At 35.0% G+C, this 15,592-nt stretch overlaps 2 protein-coding genes across 2 annotated transcripts; one reads left to right on the top strand and one right to left on the bottom strand.

The window, feature by feature from the left end:
* Positions 1–4,441: 4,441 nt before the first annotated feature.
* On the bottom strand, positions 4,442–6,359 carry LOC141337984 (SLAM family member 9-like). The gene is made up of 5 exons (XM_073843558.1): positions 6,053–6,359; positions 5,597–5,905; positions 5,374–5,487; positions 5,002–5,069; positions 4,442–4,492 (listed from the first exon to the last, which is right to left on the bottom strand). Exons 1-5 carry the CDS (start codon positions 6,345–6,347, stop codon positions 4,442–4,444), a joined length of 837 nt encoding a protein of 278 aa, XP_073699659.1. The 5' UTR covers positions 6,348–6,359.
* Positions 6,360–8,680: 2,321 nt separating this feature from the next.
* LOC141337983 (uncharacterized) lies at positions 8,681–14,504 on the top strand. The gene is made up of 5 exons (XM_073843557.1): positions 8,681–8,751; positions 11,534–11,859; positions 12,072–12,410; positions 13,560–13,585; positions 14,343–14,504. The coding sequence occupies exons 1-5, from the start codon at positions 8,681–8,683 to the stop codon at positions 14,502–14,504; spliced, it is 924 nt and encodes a 307-aa protein (XP_073699658.1).
* Positions 14,505–15,592: the final 1,088 nt, after the last annotated feature.

The following is a 15,592-nucleotide window of genomic DNA, read 5'->3' as shown; positions in this document are numbered from 1 at the left end:
TTGGCATGTCAAAAATGTACAGTATCATTTACATTCAAAACGTTAAGAGATGAAGGGGAAAACAAATATAAACGAATTATACAAATATTACGGAAAAAAAGAGGATCATTTGCAATACTGTGGGATGCATAAACTGTGTCTTGTAGGGCTATTTTATTTGATGTACTTTATATAATATTTCTTCATGATAAACATCTTTTGAATGCTGTCTATATTGCGCATTTGCGCAGTCAACATCTTACAGGAAAAAAAATAGCTTAAAGGTAAAATGCCTATACAACTTGTTGGAAATGATTGTTTGTTTATCTCTGCTGTGAACTGACCACAGCATATCAAAAAATTCAGGAGTCAGCTGTCCACGTTGGTCCTTAAGATACCAATACAAAAACACACTCTGCAAAATATTGTCTAAATATTGTTATTGATAAATCTCAGAAAATTATCAAGAGATATGTTTTGTCAATATTGCACACCCTTAATTTTTTATTTAATTGATATAGTAATTTATTGATCAAAAAAATAAAACCCTGGATAAAATCACCGTTGAAACCTGCCTAAAGAACTTAGCGTACTGTTTTTTTTTTAATTTGTATATTTGTTGTACTTATTTTTCTGTTGGTTGTAATTGGTTTATTTATTTTATCACTTGACTTTGCTTGACTTGATAACTTGTTTGATAACATTTGTTAATGACAAATGAACTTTGTACAAATTAGGTACCTGCTTTTTCTTAAATATCTACATTGGAATTGAGCCATGCTTGAAGGTTTAGCTTTGCCAAATGAAGTTGACTAAAACACAAAAGTGCACCAGATTGACTTGCATTCAAGTTTAAACAGACAAAAAAAAAAAATTCTTACTTGGATACTTTTCAAACTCTATGCCCTAAATGCTGTGACAATTTTTTCTTTGTGGTATCAAACATTGATACTTTTTGAGTACTGAGTATCGAGTATTGTGGCAAGAACTACATTGTAAGAGTTATGAACGCTTTGACATACCAGTTATTTTGTTCCATTTAGAGACATTCACTTATAGCTACTAGCTATGACTGTTTACATACTTATATGTCACACAGACGGGTGCACGGCTGCAGAAGAAAATAGCATGTACATAAATTTTCCAAGACAAACAACAGGTATTCAGGTTTTGAATTGAGTCTGTACTACTTACTAATGCTGTATGTGTTTTAAATTAATATTGATGTTAATTTGAAAGACTGACGTTTTTGTTGATGTACCAAGCATGTTTTTAATCCTAACCCAGATAGCAACATAATGTCGGCCCAGATCCAGCCAGAGGTGGGCTGGATCTGGGCCGACATTATGTTGCGATCTGGAAATGGCAGCTAACCATTTTTATACTAGAACACTAAAGCAGAGTTAACCAACTTAAATTTTTTTTTACTTCATAATAGGCTACTTGAAACATTTCAATGGGTGTCTTTACCTTAAGTGCAACGGTTCTCGGTAAAAAAAAAAAAATCGAACCATACGGTTCTCCACACACGGTTCGGCACGCAGGACGGCGGTTCAACTTGAATCTGACAACGCATCTGTAATATGTTTTAAATAACAACACGTAAAACAAACAGGGTTAATGTACAGTATGTTTCTATTGATGGATGCGCATTCTGGCTTCCCAATACGTTACAACAACAGTGATTAAATAAAAAACGTGGACAAACCATTCTTATTTAATGCGAGTGCCGTATGCTGGAATGTGAGCAGTTATTTATTCCGTCGTCTCCCGGGTGCTGATAGCGCTCGTGTGCAGGTGAGACTTGAACAGCACACATTGCTATCTGGATTAAACTAAACTAATTTAATTTGTGCCCGTTTCAACATTTAAGACGTATTAGACGCATATAACATATAAGACGCAAACTCGCGCGCGCATTGAGAAATGAGAAGATCTGTGTGTGCGCTCATCCGAAGCGCGCAAACCCGCGCCTCAGAACACGCGCAAATACTAAGTTATTTTATTGTGTTTGAATGGACAAATTCACACGAATTGTTTTTGTCAAAATTCCCGTCTTGGCAAGTATCCTAGCAGACATAGCCGACTAAACGTTAAGTATCAGTGCATTCTCTTAATATTTACCAAACAGCAACAACAAGGAAATCACTCACTGCTCTTAATTAAATAGCTTTTGTAACTTTAATAAAGATTAAGCTTCAATTTATACTGTAAAACATGCAATGCTTCTTTACATTTGAGCAATTTATCCAGTTTCTGTACCTAAAAACTAATGTTAGACCTACCTAAAAAAAAAAAAAAAAAATGAAAAATCACTGGTTATTTTATTTGTATCTTTGGTCTATTGTATTTATTTGTGCTGTTGATTTGTAGTTATATAGATTATTCCTATTTCTTTACTTTAAAATCCCCCCCCCCCCCCTAAACATAGCACATACTGAACCGTACCGAAACCGTGACTCTAAAACCGTGATACAAACCGAACCGTGAGTAAGTTGAACCGTTGCACCCCTAGTCTTTACTATGTTCCATGATCGTATGCACAAATGATTTGGGCTGTGTTTGAATGACAAAATGGCATATGAAACTCTTAATGACTGAAGTTCTACAGCACATCTTTGAATGCCGTTGATTCTGTAAATTTGTTTTTTTAATATTTTTGTATTTTTGTACTTTTTTGTACATTTTGTACAACTTGAAAAATGTGTGATTTCTCCAATAAATTGCAACAAACATTTAACTCTTAACTGCTGGAATCTGCTGTTTGTCTTTTTTGTGAGTTTGTATTCAGAAATAACTGAACTTACACTGAGTTATAAGATGAATCATTGTGTGTCTCTGCATTCTGTAATCAACTTTTGTCTTTAAAGTATTTAATTTTTGAATCTGTCAATTCCTGGTTTTGACACTAGAGGACGTTCCAGCGTTGTATAATGCACCTCTTGTACTACACACACTTTAAATTAAATGTGAGAATTGTCAAATGTCAATTTATAAGAAACATTTTATGTATTTGATGCTGTATTTACAGAAAACAACCAGTAGTGAACATTAATAATAACCCTAATATAAGTAGTAATATTTGACTGGGCAAAAAGAAAAACTTGGTCTTTCTGTCCCTTACAGTTCTGGATGCTAATCAGTGATTGTGTTGCAAGTAAAGTCAAATTCATAAATGCAATGCCTTGCAAAAGTATTCCCACCCCTTGATCCACGTTTTATGTTGCTTCTTTACGTTAAACTGCTTTAAATTACTTTTTTTCCCCCACATCAATCTACAGTCAATACACTGTAATGGCAAAGCAAAAACAGGGTTTTAACATTTTTGCTAATTTATTACAAATAACTTCAATGCCCTGCTGAAAATATGTGAATGCTTCTGAGCTAAATGTAACTGTCCCAAATAAGGGTATGAATGCAATGTAATCACCCTGGTGAAAACCCCCCCTTTATAACGTCTGTTATTCTTACTAGAGCTGGAAACTCTTGAAGCTAACAGAGCTTGTCTACAAATTCACAGCATGAGTTCATAAGTTCATGGGTTTATAGTGATATACACATGCCTTTAAATATTCAGGTCATGTTTCACAGACACAACAAGTTTTGTTTGATTGGATATGATTTTTTTGTTGTTGTTGTTTGCTTTGAGTACAGATGAGAACTGTGTCAAACTGTTAAAAACATGGGCAGAAATGGAAAAACACCCTTCAACCACATGCCATAAACACAGTTACATTACTGACACCTCAGACACAAACTCATGAACAGACATCAAACACAAACATACAGCAGCAGACATTTTCTCATGCAGAAGACGTTTGTCTACCAAACCGCATTTCACAGAATGAAGCAGCATTCACTTCGACTTGTTCTGATGAACATTTATGGTTTGCAGATATATGGTATGCAGAGGTTGTTTTCTTCAATACGTTGTTAGACCCCAAAATGCAAATTCTGTCATTTACTCAACCTAATGTCATTCCAAACCCATAAGACTTTCTTTAATCTTCATTTCCGTCCATTTAATGAACATTTTACACTTATAAAAAGTCATACAAGTAATATGAATAGAGCAGTTTAATACAAGTCTTTTGAAGAGACACAATCCCTTTATATGACAAACCGATTTAATTTAACGTTTATTCATATATCAACACTAAAAATCGTACATAAAATATGGTAAACGGAAGCTAAAATCTGCACAGTTGATGGAGGAGACATGGTTTTCAAATGATTATGCAGGAAGGGTAAAAAATGTATGCTTTCAATACTAGCTTTAGGTTTTCTGGTTTTATATCACATCATCCATGTACATTTGCTGTTGTTGTTGTTGTTGTTGTAATTCTTACCAGTGCAAGAACTCAACCATAGACTCTGAATCTGAGGGTGTCTTCAGAGTTTCTTAATGAAGGTGATCCCACGATTGTATTTGGGACTGAAGAAAAAGACTGAAGTTTGATCATCATCTCATGACGACAGGTACATAGTCCACGCTATCCTCCTTTTTGACTTTCTATAAAACATGCAACATAGTGTTAAAATTGTTTGCCTTTTAAAAGTTAACACATATTCTTTCAAATCAAATATTGAAATTAAGTAATGTTAGGGTTATATTATCTTTATATACCTATCATTCTGGCATTTCTGCCCCAAAACAAGCTATTGTAACTCAAAAAGATACCATTTGTAATTCTAATAGTGTACCATAAACTGCACAGGCCTGTGATTATGCCAAATATAAACATGTAAGCTGAAAAACTGACAACTTTATAAATGCAATAACAACATCCTGTCCTATCCGTATTAGCAGAAAAAGTATTTTGCAATTCATCATAACAACAGTAGGTGTACACTGTACCTAACAATTTATTATTTTTATTATTAAGTACATAGTGTTTAACATAAAGTGGGGCCTGTAAATATCTGATCTAATCATTATACAGACATAAACGGACACATCAAAATCGGACTCACTGCTAAAATAATACAGAGACTAAATGCAGAGAATAAAGTTTTTTTTACCAATTTGCGTGTGTTTCTTTTGTAGAACGTTGTTTCGGCGTAAGTAATTTCTTCATCAGAAGTCTGAGCTGTTTGAAGCACAATAATGATAGATTAAAACAAACAGATCTGTTTCTTCACAACATATAATGCACAAATGTACGCATTTTGTGATGCCATTATTAAATTAGATTTTAGAGTATGCAATAATTAGAACTTTATTCTTGACTTTATAATTTTCATTGAAGCTAGTCAAATTACATGGTCATTTCTAGAAATGTTCAGCTGAACACTATGCTGGCTGAAATTACAAACATAATATTTCAAGGGCTTTCAACTGATTCAAATGTTTAGAGGTGTTTTTAAAACACTTGTTTAAAACTAGTAGGTAACACTTACCTTCTCGATCAACTCTTCTGTATTTCTTACAGATCCAGAAGATCCCAATTATGGCTACAATTAAAATAAATCCAGCAGCAGCAGAGATCAACAATTTTAGAAGTGAGTCTTGTTGTGAAGGTGAGTCTGGGTCCATTGCTGTAAGAATAAAGAGGTGAATGTGACAGTCTGATCTACAACAAAATACAGAGATAAAATCATAAAAGCAGCACCGTACTTGAACATGGCTGACAGAGTTGAGTGATGTTGATGTTGTGTGTGGTTTGGTTGTTGATGGGATTGTTGATCACACAGCTGTAGGTGTTGTTATCCTGATATTCCACCTCCAGAGGTAGAGAGAGACTGATGCTGAGATCAGACACACTGATGCTGGACAATAAACTGTTTCCTTTGTACCAGGAGAGAGTCACATCACTCACATTCACCACTGAACACAACAATGAACAATTCTGCTGTGATGATGATGATGATGATGATGATGAACATTGTGAAGAGTTACTGCTGATGACAGGAACAGGCAGACGAGCTGAAAAACATATATCTTTTCAGTCATATTTTTTGTTCAGTGTTTTGAGTTAGTGTGTCTGTGATTACAATACATAAAATTATTAAATATGTCAATAGTTAATCAAATAAAAAAATGTGAATGTTTGGACAAATCATCTCTATTCACCATAGACAGAAACACTGAATGTTTTTGAAGACAACTTGATTCCACTTCTCTGTAGTTCATAGAGTCCAGCATGTTGAGTTGTGATATTTGTGATGGTAAGAGATCCAGATTGATTGTCCAGCTTCAGTCTGTCTCTAAATCTCCCATAAAGAACATCATCATATGTGAAAAAGTTTTGCTTATTTCGTTTAATTTTAGCTATGAGAGTCTTTTCAGCACCAAATATCCACAGCATGTCTTCATCTTCATGTATTTCAGCAACATTACTGTTTAGAGTAACAGAATCTCCGTCCATCACTGACTTTATTTCATTTGTTTCAGTCCCAAATACACCTGAAGAACATTAACATGAGGAAATTAAAGCTTCTGATGGTTTCTATTAGCCTAAAATCAGCTGTAGATTGAATTGGTTAAATATGAACTGAACAACATCCCGAGCAGCAAAGTGAAATGTAAGGCAGATAAGCATAAACCAATATTTATATTTTGTCTAGAGTAAAATCAATGTGTGAAGTTACATCAACTATTATAAACAAAACTAAATGCACAATAATTCAAGCTTAAAAGTTAAATTCTGCTCAGTAATTTCAAAAAGATTTATTTATTTATTCTGTTATTTCACTTAGGGTTCTTATCCTTTTGTCCACGACATTTGAAGTTATTTATGGTTACAGCTGGATTATTTTAAATATATTTTTGTGAAATTGCTAGTAAGAATTAGCATTTGTACATTTTTAAATAAAGATATTTAAAGTAACCAAAGACGCCTGGAATTTGAAAGTGGTTCTGTTGAGGTTTTGGCTTTCTGAACAAGAGAAATTAACAGTCACAATAGAAATTAGAAATTAGGCATAGAAATTTAAAATTAAAATTACGATTAAAACATTGAACTTCAACAATTCAAAGTAAATATCATGATATTGATTAGTCTGGTATATAATAGTACTGAAAGAAACTTTAACTTTAAATTATAAAGATGCTTATATAACTTACCCATGAGACTCAACCAGCACAAACAGAACAAAACAAGTGCATTAAACATTTTCCTTAATGGTTCAGTGAAAGTCCGATCTAATGTGTGCTGCTGTTTGCTCAAAACACTCAACCTGTTATTCTGGTGATGAATCCTCCCCTTTAGAGTCTGACGCTCAGTTCACCATAGCATTCTCTGAACATGTTCTGAATATCTATCTATCTGTCTAACTGTCTGTCTGTCTGTCTATCTATCTATAGGAATGTTCATAATGGTGGAAAACATGGACATTTTATGAAAGGTATAGCTGTCTGACTGTGCCAAATATGTGAAAGAGTATGTAGAAGAATATTACTCCTGTAATAAGAAAAATATTAATCTAGCCAGCTCTAGTGTTTTTAAAATGGATTATACGATATATATTCAGTTTAGCCAATTGTTGTGCAGAAATACTAAGTTCAAAAAGTTACAAAGAGTGTGTATCTCACATTACTTAAGATCAGTTTCTGAGTCAAACCGAAAGCTGCTGTGGTCGGCTTTCTTCAGAAATGTGGTTTGATCTGCTGGGTGGACAAACATCTTGTGCATGAGACAACTGGCACTTAGAGTATGAGGTTAAGGGTCTCTTCCTGCTTTTATGCACAACTCAAGACACTATAACCTGCAGAATTATTGAACTGTAATGAGAAAGTGTAAAAGAAGCACAGTATTTTTTAACTCATATCTAATACTTTTTTTTCTCTCAATAAGGGACCAGGAGTCCACTGTGCAGAAAAACCCCAGTGGTGTCCAATCATATATTCTGCTTAATTCTTATTGTCTTTTTTCTTTAATTAAAACATTATCTAAAGGTTCAGTGGATTCCAACTGGTGATTTACCCACTACAGTTGAGATTCTGAAAAGCCTCTAAAATGCCCAAAGCCGAATCTAAGTTTAATGCATACCTCTTGACAAGAGTGGAAGACCTGCTAAAGAAGATTGGAAGAGCCCAGTACATCACCACGCTAGACTAGTGTAAGGGGTACTGGCAAGTACCCCTCAGCTTTGAGTCTAGACCCCACACCACATTCCAAATACCACTAAGACCATTCCAATTCATGTGCTTCCTTTTGACTGCTCTGTGGCATACCTGGATGAAGTGGTAATAAATAGCAACTCTTGGGCAGAGCTCTTTAGTGGAAGCAGGATTGACTTTAGACATGTAAAAATGCATTCAGGTTTTGCTGAGCAAACTTTGCCACTGCCATTCCTGACCTTGGCTCGTGCTCTCTAACCTGTGTGTGTATCCTGGGTAGCACCTAAAGAAGCTGTTCAGGATGATGACCTCACACATCTCCTCTTTGTAGTGCTCCTCTGGTTGTTTTCATCATTTGTACAGATTCTTTATCCAATAGTAAATCGCCATTGGTTACTCTCCAGCTGTAGATCATACACACTGATGGTAGGTCTTTAGAGAGATGTTGAACTTCTTTAGCAGTGCTTGCTTCAGGTCAGCTTTCTCCTTGTCCTTTGCAATACAAATTCAGGACTGAGGGTGAGTGGAGGGCTGTTAGATAACAGTGGAAATGGCGGAGGCAGGACTGGATGGGAGGATGGATATTTGTAAATTTTTCATGTACACGATTATGGGAAATGCAGTTCAAGGGTGTGGTGCATGAGTCTGTGTGGTGTGAGCATTCATGGAGTGGCAGAGTGCCCTCTGGTGCCGCCGAATTGTAACAACAGGTAAGGGCGCGTTCTACATATTCTCAGGTTCTTCCAATTGAGAATGGAAATCACAAGGTAGTGTAAGTAGTCCCATTCAATGAACTTAATGATAAGTCAAATTTTTTCTAATATTGACATTGGTGTGAGCAGGCCATTGTATGTAGATGATTGAGCATTATGGTTTAGGGGGTGGAATGTTTTTACGTAGAAAAGAAAAAGGACAAAACAAAAAACTGTAAAAGAAGTTGAGGATTGGGCATATGGGTCAGGACTGTTTTGTCAGCATTAGCCCATATATACTCCCTTTTCTCTCTGAAACAAGCAACAATAACTTAAAAGATCTTTATATGTTCATGTGATAACATTCAAAACACCATTTTCAGGTAAGGCAAGTGACAAAACACTGGGATTCTGTATTCAGATAAACCCTCGCACTGCATATGTGAGAGTCTCTGGAGCTAAGCATCCAGGCCTCTCCCATGCTACTATGGCCAGGATTTACAAACTAAAGGCACCCAGATTAATGGTATTATTGCATGACCTTTTGATTTCTGTGTATCGCTAATCTAGCAAACTGTATGGGAAATGACTTAGTTAGCTATACCTTTTATCAAAATCAAGCAGTAGGCGGCAGATATTAGGTGTTTAGTCAACCTACAACCTCTGACTAAAATCAGACTGGCAAGTTTGTGTTTGTGTGATCCATGTAAAGGCCAACATGAGACATAAAAGCCACATTGGATCCCTGATGAATGAACACTTGAAAATAACGTCTAGAATGATCAAATATCTAAATGAATTAATAATCGAGGTTTGTGATCAGCTTTTGATTGGAAATACAATTTTTTTTAATCTAAATTTAATAATCAATTAAAACTGTAGTCAGATTAATATGAATATGGAGCTAAATTAAAATGTAAACTAAATCTTGATAAATTAAGTGCTGTGAAAGGACCAACATGCATTAAACCTTTGACCAGGGTCACTGGACTCCACCTTTGGGCCGACGAGGATCCTTACAAACCCTTTAGATAGGCCTGTGCAAATAAATAAATAAATACATAAAATAATTTAAAGATTAGTTTTATGATGAAAGGGAGTTATCTCCACGTTGGTAGAAAACGACACTTTATCATTTCTCCCAATCCACCCAGATCCAGGATCCTCTGAATCCTCCTGTCTTCAGTGGAAGCTGGAAGGATGGATGATGAAGGTGCCACAACAAAATCAGGAATATAAAGCAAATACTTAATCAAGCTGGAAGTTATAATTCTTTAATTTTATTTTTGAGGGAATCTGAGTTAATCAATTGGATATAAAGATTTTTATTTTTTATTATTAATAATATTTTATATTTTTTATTTATGTTTTGTTTTTGTTTTTGGGGGTTTACATTTGTTAGGTTCTCACTCCGGTACAGTAGGTGGCGGTATTGCACCGTAACGTTGGATGCCACCCGCCAAAAAAAAAAAAAGGATGAAGAAGAACTCAAAGCAACGAATGAATGAATGAAAATCCGATTTTTTTAACTGTATTGTTATTTTTATTTAAAAAAAAAAAATGAAGCTTCGAATTATTTTAATCACGGCATTCTTGTTTTTATTCGCACATGGTAAGACATTTCATGTAACAATCTCTTTTCTTGTCAGCTATAAAACAAAGCGCTTATCCACAGCCGTCCATGTGCTCAGCCATGAGGGGCATTATTGTATCCTACAGTCAGTAAACCAATTCAAAAATAAATCATTACCCAAAAATATTTTAAATCGTTATGTGAACTATTCATTGTACACTGAATGTAATTTGAGTCGCTTTGGATAAAAACTTAAGCCAAATAAGTAATAGGCTATGCATGAGCATAAAACCAAAAGTTAATGTGTTTTCAAAGTAGTAGCCTACTAAAATTAAAATCAATATTTTGTAACAGCACAATATTCTTAAGGGCTTTTTGTGGAATATAGATATTTATGATATTCGTAATGGGTAATATTTATTGTGAATTTGTGAAAAATACTTTTATTGTACGGAAGCACAAATACCCATGTGACATATGCCGTGTGGGTTAATGTGAAGGCTGTTGCAACGCGATCACTCTTAAGTCTTGCTAAAACAATGATGAACTTGCTGCTTGTTGTTACATGTTTTACTTTATAAATGCAGCCATGTCTCCTATATCCGACTAATGAAGCTGTAGGTGACCTGCTACTACTACGTTTTGCAAAGACACCAGACACCAGATGCTTTAGGGTACATGAGATCCTTTAAATACGAGAGGAGTTGGCAATCCGTCCCTCTTTTTAGACAGTTATCGTCTTTTAAAGAGTAATTTTATTCTTACTTTCAGTTTCAGTTTTTGTTGTTCTTTTTGCATTTACACGACTTTAACCAGTAGATGTCCTCAGCATGCAAGGTGCAACTTCATCTAAACTATCTATCTAACTATCTTCCTGGGGATCCACTGTCCTGCAGAGTTTAGCTACAACCCTAATCAAATAGATCTGAAGCAGCCAATCAAAATGCTTAAAAAGTGCTTGAAATTACACAGGCAGGTGTGCAGCAGCAGGTTGGAAATGAACTTGCTATGACCCATGCTAAGTGCCATGCCTCCAAGATGTCTTAGTTTTTGTTAACAAATATTTGTTGTAGTTCTGTTTTATTGTTGTGCAACAATGCTTTATCACACAATTGTTTACATACTGGTTGGAAGATTTATTTACAGTGACAGCCCTATTTCACTACTGCTGAATAATTTGGTTTGGTTTATAATTGATGTTTAAATGTTTTCTCCAGATGTTTTTAGTGCTGGCACTGATGGACTGTCAGCATTTGTGATGGATGGAGATTCAGTCACTCTACACACTAAAGTTGAAACAAAACTGCAAGAAGATATAAAATGGTATATTTTCGACACTAGAATAGCTCAAATCACTGGAGATCTCAGTTTTATCTGCACAGATGTTCAGTGTAATAATGATACTGAGAGATTTAGAGACAGACTGAAGCTGGATCATCGAACCGGATCTCTTACTATCAGAGACATCAGAACCACAGACACGGGACTTTATGAATTAAAGATTATAACTACCATAAGCAACGGCGAAAAGACCTTCAATGTTACTGTTCATGGTGAGTCGTGTTTAAAAGCAGATTTAAATCACATCAATAATGGTTTTCTATCATTTGTTCCAACAAGGAAACTGATGTAAATAAAATTTTAAGAAAACTAGTGCAAAACAGTGATACATGTTGCTTGCTCAATCATTTTCATATCCAGAGTTATTTCAGGTTTTATGTTTCGGTATAAATATCATTCAGTAAGCTGTTGGTTTGTGTTTCAGGTGTTTCTACTGCTCAACGAGATGAATTACAGAGAAAGTCAGTGAAGGAGAAAGAATCCGTTACTTTAAATCCTGGTGTAATGAAAAACCCTAACGATTTGATGACCTGGCATTTTAATGGAATTTGCATCGCTGAAATCAGCGAAGAACCCAGACAGATCTGTACAGATGTTCAGTGTAAAGATGGCGATGAGAGATTCAGAGACAGACTGAAGCTGGATCATCAGACTGGATCTCTAACCATCACAAACACCACAATCACAGATTCTGGAGTTTATAAACTACAGATCAACAGCAGCAGATTCAGCATAGTTAGGAGCTTCAGTGTTACAGTCACTGGTGAGTATCATTAAGTTTAGTTCCTTGGAGTAATTTTTAAATAGTTTTTTTAACCAAGTAATTACCCAGTAATTATATATGGTCTCTATTAAATGGAGTGGAACATTTCTGGAAACTTCTCAATAATTTCTGAAAGTTGTCAGAAAGTTTTAGAATTAGTTGGCAGCCCTAGTACTAAACTATAATTAAGATCATCACCTTCAAGTCTAGGGATGCACCGATCCGTATCGGCCGATCACTTGCGCGTTTTGTCATTAAAGCCGGTTCTGTAATCAGGTGCGTGATTTCACGTTGAGCCGTATATACTACACACAGCCGTTGTTTACAGACGAGCTGCGCACATTCACACTGATAATGAACATTGATTTGCGCAGCTCGTCGGTAAACAACGGCTGTGTGTAGTATATACGGCTCAACGTGAAATCATGCACCTGATGGCATTTACCGCTGATTACAGAACCGGCTTTACTGACAAAACGCGCAAGCATGATCGGCCGATTCGTATCGGTGCATCCCTATTCATGTCTAGTGACGAAACTAAAATATGCTCTTCACAAGAGCAATGCTAACATTGAAATTAGTCTTTTTCTGATGCTGTTTTAGCTGCTGTTCTTCAAAACCCACCAGGTCATGAAGAATCATTGTGGTCATTTGTGAGTTAAATCAATATCAGCTGATGACTAAAGCAGGAAAAGTGTAAATACTTGAAAAAAACACATTGGTAAAAATCATTGATAAAAATAGTTGCTCTTTATATCACTTTTATTTTGTATATAATGCTTTTAACAATACAGATTAATAATGACTTCTTCTATTTAGCCGTTTCAGATCCAGGTATGTCTTCGGCTGCTGTAGCAGGAATATGTGTTGCTGCTGTTGGTGTTCTGCTGCTGGTGGCTGTCGCTATTTATTTACTGTACTGTCTAAGAAAAGGTGAGTTGTAAACTTAGTGATGAAAAGTCTGATTATTTTACGCGAACTGGTTCTCTGGGATCTTTCAGTCTGTTTCCATAATCTGGTGTAAACAAAAATGACTCACCAGTTCATTTGCATCAATACTAGGGATGATCCAACACATATACAATACAATATATATTTGTCTATACCAAAGTAATGTGTGTTTAACTGAGTTTATTGTTGTTTAAACAGACACCAGGACGGAGCACAATGATCAGGTAATATACTATGAGCACTTAAATCAGTTTGCCTACAAAAAATAAAAATAAAAATCAGATTCAGATGTGCAAATTGGAAACTTTTTTTGTGTGTGTGTGTGTGTGTGTGTGTGATTTAGGTGGTTTGATTCACAAATTCTTACATTAAAACACCAATTATAACTGACTTATTACAGCAATGGTCTTACCCCCGGTTTCACAGACAGGGCTTAAGCCTAGTCTTAGACTAAAATGTAAGTCTGAGCTGTTTCAACTGAAATAAACTTGCACTGACTGATCTTAAAAATATACCAGTGCCTTTTTTTTTTGTTTTAAGATGCACACCAGTAATGTTTTTTTTTTTTCTTAGCATGTTTATAAAAATTACTTTAAATTCTATTTGATCTATGGCCTAATCCTGGCTTAGTCTAAGCCCTGTCTGTGAAACCGGGCCTTAATGTTTTACTTTATAATAAACAATGGTGTGGACACATTTTATATTATTATGATCAGAATTATATTTAATATTGTATTTATTTTGCTATGATTTGAAAGTGCTGTGTATTACTGTACACAGAAGATGACAGTGTAATGCAGGTTATCACATTCACTGAGAAACATCCCATGTTTATGATAACGTTTCATATTTCGAAAAAAAAAAATCATTTGCTTGTGTGTGTGTGTGTGTGTGTGTGTGTGTGTGTGTGTGTGTGTGTGTGTGTGAATCATTTGTCATGTTTTTTTTTTTTTTAACCCTCTGTAAATCCATTTCTTACAGGCGAATGGTGTTATTAAATTGTCACCTAATCAAAATGGCATTCCACTGGTGGATGATGGCAGTGAGATGCCTTCTAATCACACTGATGCGCTGATGAACACTACCAATGACTCGTCCTCTAATCACAATGAAACTGAACCTGCAGCTGCCAGTGAGGTGTAACATTACTAATTATTTTGATACTTCGTCACCTTAGAATTATAAGGTTCTATCTGACATTTTCGTCAAAATTGAGTTATTCACATATGTGACCCTGGACCACAAAAGTAAGTAAGAAGCACGGGTATATTTGAAGCAATAGGCAAAAAATACATTGTATGGGTCAAAATGATCGATTTTTCTTTTATGCCAAAAATCATTAGCATATTAAGTAAAGATCATGTTCCAAGAAGATATTTTGTAAATTGTCTACCATAAATATATAAAAACTTGATTTTTGATGAGTAATATGCATTGCTAAGAACTTTATTTGGTCAACTTTTCAGGCGATTTTCTCAATGTTTAGATTTTTTTCCACCCTCAGATTCCAGGTTTTCAAATAGTTATATTTTAACAAACAATATATCAATGGAAAGCTTATTTACTCACCTTTCAGAAGACGTAAGAATCTCAATTTCAACAAATTTACACTTATGACTGGTTTTGTGGTCCAGGGTCACATAATCTTATTCTGTGACAACATGGTTCTATCTATAGAAGTCAATGGAATGCAAAAACTTTGACGCTCAATATCTCAAAAGTGCTCAGAACGCAGATAGAACCTTATAATTCTAAGGGGACAACTTTCATAGGAAGTGAAGAGATGATGGGAAATGAGAGATTTTGATAGAAAGACAATATCAGTACAACAGTGTCATCACTTCAAGATTTTAGAAGTCAGTACCAATACCAAGTGAAATTTTACTTTAACACTAGCTTCAACTCAATGGCAAGAACTAATTACATTTTTGATAATACTCATTACAAAAATAATAAATTAAAGCATGTGGCCTAAATATTAACTTATACAAACTTAAATTCAAAAAAGATAATTCAACGGCACGTTTGACATTTTTCTGTACTTGGAAGATTATTGAAGCTGCTGAAGTGACACAAACAGGAACATAGTTTTCTTTTTTTGACCTTTACACTGTAATTCTTTCTGTAAAAAAACTTTTCTGCAATATTGATATACTAGTACCAACCACGCTATCTGACAACGAGTTCACACATGTTGCAATCCTACATGTCTTCACCTCCGGTCTCCCACT

Source organism: Garra rufa, chromosome 7 (genome assembly GCF_049309525.1).
Source record: "Garra rufa chromosome 7, GarRuf1.0, whole genome shotgun sequence".
Lineage (NCBI taxonomy): Eukaryota > Metazoa > Chordata > Actinopteri > Cypriniformes > Cyprinidae > Garra > Garra rufa.
Note: the sequence above shows the minus strand (reverse complement) of the source record. Positions and strands in the feature narration are given on the sequence as shown.